This window comes from Phragmites australis, chromosome 1, assembly GCF_958298935.1.
Source record: "Phragmites australis chromosome 1, lpPhrAust1.1, whole genome shotgun sequence".
In the NCBI taxonomy this organism is placed as follows: domain Eukaryota; kingdom Viridiplantae; phylum Streptophyta; class Magnoliopsida; order Poales; family Poaceae; genus Phragmites; species Phragmites australis.
Genome location: NC_084921.1, coordinates 26,508,644 through 26,517,630, shown reverse-complemented (window position 1 = coordinate 26,517,630; position 8,987 = coordinate 26,508,644). Strand labels below are relative to the sequence as shown.

The window sequence follows — 8,987 nt, the reverse complement described above, 5'->3', positions numbered from 1 at the left end:
ACGATCTCTCCCCACTTGGAGTGTTAGTAATGGAAGCTCGTAATCTGCTATCGATGCATTTCAATAAAGCTGGAGTCGTCCATCGTCCCTGAGAATATAATACGGCCACAAATATATTAGCAAATTATGGTTCTAAACTTGTTAGGGAAGCTTCTCAACTTTGGCTTGAGAATTTCCCGGTTGCGTGGCCAGCGACTCAGCTGTGCTTTTGTGTTAATGGAAGCTGTTTCCAATAAAAAAAAAAAAACTCCAAGCCCATCGCATCCATCGCTCCTCTCGCCTCTGCTCAGATCAGCCGCGCACCATGACGGCCTCCGCAGCCGAGCGCCGCTTCAAGATCTTCGCGGCCGCCGACGGCTTCGGCCAGCCGCTCAAGGACGCCGTCGTCGCGCGCCTCCGCGCGCACCCCGCCGTCGCCGAGGTCGTCGACCTCGGGGTCGACAAGTACTACTCCGCCGCCGCAGCCGTCGCCCGCAACGTCTCCTCCTCGGACTCCGTCCCCGATACCCCTGATGTCCGCGGCGTCGTCGTCTGCGGCACTGGTGCCGGCGTCTCCATCTTCGCCAACAAGTATCCGCGCGTGTACGCCACCCACTGCGCCTCCCCCGCCGACGCCGTCAACACCCGCTCCATCAACGCCTGCAACGTCCTCGCTCTCTCCGGCATGGCCACGCCGCCCGACGCCGCTGCCGCAATCGCTGACGCCTGGCTCGCTACCCCCTTCCGCGCCCCATGCCCCGCATCCGGCGATGCCCCCTGGCCGGAGGACATCAAGCGGTTCCTCGACACCGCGACCGACGAGATGGCCGCCATCCCCGAGGGTTCCGCCGCCGCCATCCCTGATTCCGCCTGCGCCATCTGCTGCCTGAGGAAGGGGATGGAATTCGAGCCGGTGGGGATTATGCCCGGCGGCGAGATGCGGATCGTGCGCGAGAGCCCCACGTCGGCGTACGTCCGGTTCAAGGCCGGCAGCGTGGAGCCAGCGCACCACCACACCTTCGGCCACGACCTGGTGGTCATCAAGGGCAAGAAAAAGGTCTGGAACCTCACCAAGAAGGAGAGCTACGACCTGGTGGACGGAGATTTCCTCTTCACCCCAGCTGGGGATGTGCATCGGGTGAAGTACTTCGAGGACACCGAGTTCTTCATCCGGTGGGATGGGCACTGGGACATCTTCCTCGATGAGGACCTCGACACAGCACGCAGTGCCATTGACAGGGAGCTTGGAGCAGCCGGCAACTGAGGGCCTCACGTCAATTGTGACGATGGGGAATCTTTTGAAGGTGCTCCCATGCCTTTCTCCTTCGAGCTTGCAGCGGTTGTTTCTACACTGTTTATTTCGGACTTCAGTTGCTATGTTTGTCATGGTATTGGTATGCTTATCTTACCCCGTATGTTTCGGCATTATGGTTGATGGCAATATTGGCAATGATGGTAGTGAATAAAATTTGAAAGTGCCACCTTTGTATGTTGTACAATTTGAAAATGCGGAATAAAATTGGATATGCATGGTTGCTGGACTTTGTTCTTAGAATTAAGTCCCTTGGTAATGACAACTATGTTTGACGTCATTGTTGTTGAGTGATGTGCGAACTTCTTTAACTGTATTGTTTTGTGACTTTCAACATCCAAGGGGTGTTAATGATGATCCAACTCCCAAGACAGAGATGGAAAATGCTTAGTGGAAAACAATCCCTTGGAACACTGCTTTATCTGACTTTTTGCTTGTTGAACTAATAGAAGCTTGTTGAACTAATAGAAAATGCTTATTTGACGGCTGCATGCTTTGCAGTTCTTTTGGCACATGACTTACATTCTTTTGTGCCAGGGAGGCAGGAACTCTTGTTATAGGACTTGGCTTGGATATTTCCCCCCTTTGGTGTGGAAAGTTGTTTGTTGTATGTGATGTGCTTCATCAAATCGGTCCTGTGCTGACTGATTTTTTTAAAAGGCTGCAGTGGTTTATTGATCTGACTAAATAGCATGATGCCTAATCAGGTTAAAAGATGTAGCAGAAGCATAACTGCGCTGTTCAATAAATTTTTTCTCAGCTGTCAAGTAGCAAAGACATGAGATTTCTATCACTCAAAAAATTTCAACGTGTTATTATTCTCACATACCCTTCAACTTACACCTTTTAATTGGATTAAAAGCCTGATTCTCGAAATTTTCTTGTCGTGTATCATACATACTTCTATATCGATGTCCAAAGGCAGCTTCTTATGCATAAAACTCCAGTTTAATGAAGTAAACTTTTCTTTTCTCTAAAGCTAGTGATTTGGCACTAACGCTTAAAGTCTATTTGAGTGCATTAATAGCTAAACCTGAATATTTGCAAACCTCTCAACCCAGGTAGTCAAGTTGCCTCAGATGGTTGTTAGAACATTGACTTTGTCAAAATCATTGAAAATCATGTTATTGACTATTTGAAATCAGGGATATAGTTTCTAATTTTCCACAGTAGGAAGTTCATCCAAGTTCAACTGAAGAGGGACTTTTGACAGCCATAGGTTTTCTCTTTCTACCAAGTACCAAAATGTTTGAATGTCAAATTATAAGAGAAAACTAGGAACCTTATCTGGCACTTGATAATTGAATGGGTAGAACCCCTATTCTGCTACTGAAAGAGTTATAATTTAGAACCCCTAATTTGTGCTGTTATAAACCTTGGTGATGACATTAATGATATTAGAGAAACAGTGATTAAATTTTTCTGATAGTGGAGCTTTAGAATTAGGAAGTTTGGCCTCCAGCTAATTATCTTGCCTTTAGGCTCCAATCTGCCCATTGATCTGGTGGGACAGTGGGGTTTCAAAATTTCCAACACAATTCTAATATGTTCTTCATGTTCGCCTTCCGTCTTGAGTATATCAAAATATCATCATTGAAGACCACAGCAAAGTGATCCAAATACTTGTGAAACAATCTGTTCATAATATCTATAAATGCAACAGGGGCATTTGTAAGTTCAAATGACATCACTAGAAACTTGGCCCAAACCTTGTGCAAAAAGCTGTCTTTTCGATATTGCCTTCTCGGATCCACAATTGATGATACCCCAGACTGCAAATCGATCTTTGGAAATACCTAAGCTCCTATAAGTTGATCATATATATCTTCAATGCGTTGAAGTGGATACTTATTCTTTATTGTAACCTGATTAAGTCTGCGATAATCAACACACATAAGTAAACTGTCATCATTCTTTTCTACAAACAGAACGGGTGCTCCGCAAGGTGATGGGGCTACGATGAATAAATCCCTTTGCTAGAAGCTGCTTCAACTCTTCTTGCTCTAGTGGGGCCATCCTATACGGGGTTTTAGAGATTGGTGTAGTGCCAGGTACAAGATCTATCAGAAATTCTTAACTCTCGGTTAGGTGGCTGTCCTAGAAGGTCGTTCGGAAATGCATCAGGAAATAACCGCACCACAGGGATATCCTATCCTAAATGCATAATGTCACACTTTGCTTCTCTGTAAGAGCTAAAATAACCCCAACATATGTCGTTTAGAAACATTGCAGTCAACTGAGAGAATGTACATGGTGGTGCACTAGCCTGGAATGTGATTTTCTTACCGGAAGGGTCTTGCGAGGTTATTGTCCTCCAGAAACAGGGCAAACCAGCATGATTTTGGGACAGCCAATCAATTCCCAAAATCACATCAAATGCATCCAAGGTAATCACTATTAGATTGGCAATGGAATGTTGATCTTCTATTGAGATGACATAGCCCGGACACACAATAGAACTTGAAACAAGACCCCCAGGAGAACTCACAAGTCACAACTATCGACTGACAGATTCGATGATTACTCAGTTTAGCCTTCATAGCAAATGTAGCTGAAACAAACGAGAATGTAAAGCCAATATCGAAGAGAACAAGAGCTTCATGGGAATCCACAAGTAAGATATCTGTAACAACATCCAGACCTCCTCCACCATCATCAGATGGTGTGGCATAAACTCTAGGTAGTGCCAGCGGCAGAGAAGGATGTGACCTCTGCTGAGATGAGGGTGTTGGAGCATTTGGTAGTGCTAGTGTAGCTGTTGGTGCAAGAAGCGGTGGAAATATAGGATCGGACATTCATGGGTTGATTGTCGAGGGTTAGTCTTTGGTAATATATCCAGAGTATATCGGATGATAGACGTGTGATCAATATTTTCGGTAGCTATTGGTGGGTATGTGCATTGAAGGAACTCAAGAACATCAGGATTTATCCAGGTTCAAACATCTCTTAGGATAATAGCCATACGTTATATGCATTTTCTTATAAGTTGGATGAGTTTATCAAGAGTGTCCCCTTACAAGCCCGATCCTCCCTTTTATATAGCAGTCGGCGAGGTGTATTGTGTACATACAAGCAGATTGTACCAAAAACTATGACTGTCCTATACATGACAAAAACAACTACTCTTAGGTCATCATTACATGAGGTGGGCACGTCTGGCCTGCCGTGGTTGTTCTGCACGCCCTGTCTCATCTGCCAAATGCCGTCACGCTCGCCTACTAGGCCATCCAGTAGCATTAAATGCTATAGGACGGGTCACACCATCTCTGCATTAGCCCATGACCTCACCTGCCAAAAGGGTGTCTAGAAAAGGAAAACACGTGAGTGGATGACATTAAATGTGATTAGACTGGTCAGGTTACTGGTCGTGGGGTTTCCATATACGACCAGGGGATTAGTCGCACGAGGCCTGGTCACGTGGGGTATGGTTCTGAAAACATCAATTGTCAGTTGGCACCCGCCGATGTGGGCCCTCCTGACAGAGGACCCCTTATTCTTTACATCGATAGTAGTCCCAAAACTCCATTGCAGATGGGGTGGACTGAGTGGTTCATCGTATGGTTCTGATGTCTGGGCACCATTTGGCCGTGGTCGAGCCTGGTCGAATCACTTGGGCCTCGCGTGAATATAAGTTTGCCTAGGGAGTGGTCGCCGATGCGACTCGCTTTTGTGGTCAACTCAGGAAACCCCATCTCGAGTGGAGGTTTAAATGTCCAAAGAGAGAGAGAGAGAGAGAGAGAGAGAGAATGTGAGGGGGGCGAGAAAAATGCGTGTGAGAGAAAATTGTGGGAGAGAGAAACATTAATTACCACCGAATCTGAGGGAATTTTAGTTCCTCACACGCATCCTTTCAAATTTCAAACCGGTTGGACTCTGTGACGGTTGGAATATCGCGTCGGCCCTATAAATTGGAAAGCCAAAGGTTCCCCATGAATCCTTTGCCACCTCTCATAGCATCCAAGCCTTTGCGCTCAAAGCGCTTCTTCTCCGTCTCTGTTCTTGCACCCGTAATGGTGTCGTGCACCGACAACAAGCCAGATTTCCCCAAATCCAAGTGCAACGCGATGGGGATGAAGCAAATGCGCGACAACCACTAGCTCCCTTGTCGCCTGTCCTCGGGGTGACGTGCTAGCGAGAGCATGCCGGCCCCTATAAGGGGGAGATCGTGATGTTTATTTTCTTTTTTTTGGCCGGTTTCGTACCGCCCTTCTCTGAATTTTTCATCAATGTCATTTCCTTCTACGAGATCTGCCACCTCCACCTTAACCCCAATTCCATTATCATGTTGAGCGTCTTTGCCCACATGTGCGAGAATTTCATCGGGGTCAAGCCGTGCCTTGATCTCTTCAAGTTTTTCTACATGGCCAGGTTACAGATTGGGTTGGCCATCAGAAGCTATATGTTCCATCTCTGCGACAGTGTCACGGGCTCCTACATTAAAATGAGCCTAAAGTCATCGTGGTCGGGCTGGAGGGAGGATTAGTTCTACCACGCGACAAAGGACTCTTTGGACAACATCCGCGTGCCAAGCAAACCGACACACATCATCGAGAACTAGGGGAACACCCCGGTGACAACTTCAGAGTTGATGACCCTCGCCAAATGGGTCAAGCAACTTGGAGAGGCCAGCTGATAGGATCAAATGTTGCTCGTGATTTCATCAAGCGCCGGTTGTACCCCTTGCGGAGGAGAGTGCATCCCGCCTACCAGTACACTGGAGGTGACAATGACACTCGAGAGAGTTCCACATGTAACCCCATCATTATTTCCTTAGCTCTTATTACTGATCGTGTGACATCTTAAGTATCCTTAGTATCCAGATCTTCCTAATGGGACCATTGAGTCACGAGTCAAATTCCTAATGGTGATGGCCCCCCAGGAAAGATGGCCCTCTGCATGGTGCCCCTCCGTTGTGTGATCTCCCTTCGTCGAAGAGGGTTTGGATCAGACTGGTATATTTAGCATTTTTCTCAGAATTTTCACCTCCAAATCCTCTCTTGGGTGAGGGTGTCATGGTTCGCGTCATTGCTGGGTCTTCCCAAGGTCGACGTCCTATGCCCAGTGATTGACGAGGTCATGAGGGACATTCGAAAAATCAATCTTGACGCCCGCCCGACTCCTCCATCGCCCAGCACCACTCCAGTCGGCTATCAATTTGGTCGTGGTAATCAAGCTGCCCAGAACTGGATATCGACCACTGGTGGAGGCCCTACGAGTGGTGCTGAATGGCAAAGGGTTGATATACCCTGCCCTGCCCATACTCGCTCTCACCAGCTAGCACTGACTAGACCTGCTCTGACCAGGTCCGCACCAACTAGACTCGCTCCGACCAACGTCACTTTGACTAGGCCGGGGGCGATCAAGCTGCTTTTAGCCAAGGCCTTACTCCAGTGGGGAAGAGAGCGGTGAAGGTCTTGGCTTCCGCGGAAGCATCCAAAAGTGCCTGTGGGACCCTGGTCACCAGCAGTTTTATGAGGACGAGGCTCGTGCTTACCCCTCTGCACATGCGGTAAGTTTCCTAGTGAGGTGCAGATGCTTTGGAAGTTTTCTTTCTCTTTTTTTCTAACTCTGTCATGTGTTTCTGTTGCAGGTCCTCAACCTAGCCATAGGGCCCGATCATAACTCCTTCTCCGGCGCATCAGGAAGATGCTCCAACCCCTAGCCTCTAGTGGCTACGACGCCGGGAGCACTGTCCATGACCTCCGCATCTGCGGAGCCGGTCGTGGAGCCTGCTTCGGGCTCTGACCTGCTTTCCTTGGTCACCATCCTTCCCGCCATTATATGAAGACTGATCACCGAGAAGGAGGTGGCGGACAGTAGGTGCGTCAAGCTAGAGAGTTTGGTGGCCAAAGAGAAGGAGGCAAGGCGCTTGATTCAGCAGAAAAATGCCAAGCTTCAACAGGAAAATACCATGCTCACTGCTGAACGTTCTTAGCTCAAGAAGGATGAGCAAAAGACCCATGATATTCTTGAGGAAGCCTTTAAGGCAATCTGACGACCCCTGAGGAGCGTCGGGCTGGACGTCGTGACCCAAAGGATGACAGGGTCGCTCTGGGTTGGGCCTAGGCCATCCAAGTCCTGATGGAGAAGTTTTCCCAACCCCCGGGCAGCCTGGTGGTGAGGACCTCCGAGGACATGACAACGGCGGGGAAAGCCGTGACAACAAAAGTGGCAGCGGCGTACATTCTCAAGTGCTACCGTTGTCGCGACCACAGCTTCAACCTCAAGACCATCTGGGAGGGGGTCGTGTCTGCCGGTCCCGCATCCATGGAGAGGCTGGAGGCAGAGTATCAAGGGTCGGTAGATTTCATAGGGTCTATCTTCCATGTGTGGAGACCATCGAGGAGGCCGTAGAAGAAGAATAAATCTCAAACTGTAATTTAGGCTTGTATTATGCATGAATGAAGCTTTTAATTTTACTGATAAGCTTGTGTCACTGCTATGGTCGTATAGTCCTAGAATTGACCACCCCTCCTGCTCACTCCGAACCCCTGACCACGCCTGTTGATAACATTGACGACCAACACAACCTGGAAGCGTTGGCTGAGTGCGAGCTTAGGTTTGCAGTCAAACGAGAGATCCTGCAAAGCGATCTTTGAGGTACGTTGGACCTACCACCCTTAAGCCACATGTAGTCCCTAGCTAGCCAAGTGAGACTCGACCAGCTAACTCCTGCATGGTTTGTGACCTGTTTCCGTGACCAGCTTGTCGGGAGGAGCTATTGGCAGTGAAGAGAGACTTGGAGCGGGTGATGAGGGAGGATGACCAGTGGCGGGTGTGTTTCTACGATCGTCTCAATCAAACGTTCACCCCCTTCGACTCACTGCTCCAGGTCATCGATATTCAGATCTGCCCCACTCCTGAAGACACCATAAATGGTCATGTCAACTGGTTCTTGGCAGCCTGCGAGGAGGCGGGTGCACTCAAGCAGAGTTGCGCTGGAACATTAGCGAACACTTGTTTACGACTACCATCCATGGCACCTGCTTGCCTTTGCTTGTGTCAGCGAGCACTTCCTCGACCCGGACCTTTTTCTGGCAATCTCTGAAGGCTTCGTCGGTGTCCATAAGACCATATAGGAGCTTCACGACCTTACGGGGTCATTTCTTTTTTTCAGCTCAGTCTCTGCTTTGGTCTGTCCGGTTTGATCTGTAGAAGGACATCTTTGGATCCTAGGGATACTGAATAAACCCATTAGAAATAGCCCTCGGGCATTACTTGAGCGGTTATTTTATAAAGCAAGAACCTGCTTTTATGTAAATTTTCCCTGTGTTCATGTGGTGAGTAGGTTCTGAGTGCTTGTTACATTTAAGGGGGACCAAAACTTTCCCTACCACTCGCTAGTTAAGTTTGTGGCATCTAGGACAACCCTTGGGACGACAAGCCCTTCGGTGGTGACCAGCACTAGACCTGAGTTAGGGCTCGTGGCTTCAAGGTTGTTACCCCCAAGCCACCCATATCCTCGAAACTGTGTGAGTGGCAACTTGAATCCCCACTCAAACGGTTTGGTACCCACCACATGAGTGAACATTAGCACAAAAAAATAGGAAAAAAAGACTATATAAACTAAACTAAACTGCTCTAGCCCCTGACCGCTTGATCGGCAAAAAAGCTGCCAACCAGGCAATCAAGCATTTGAATCGGAAAACTTACAAGCCATTGGGAGACCATTCCTATCCGGGAAATCTTGTAAAAC

General features: G+C 48.3%; 1 protein-coding gene across 1 annotated transcript; it reads left to right on the top strand.

The window, feature by feature from the left end:
• Positions 1-208: 208 nt before the first annotated feature.
• Positions 209-1,520, top strand: LOC133913464 (DNA damage-repair/toleration protein DRT102). The gene has a single exon (XM_062356635.1). It carries the CDS (start codon positions 305-307, stop codon positions 1,241-1,243), a length of 939 nt encoding a protein of 312 aa, XP_062212619.1. The 5' UTR covers positions 209-304; the 3' UTR covers positions 1,244-1,520.
• Positions 1,521-8,987: the final 7,467 nt, after the last annotated feature.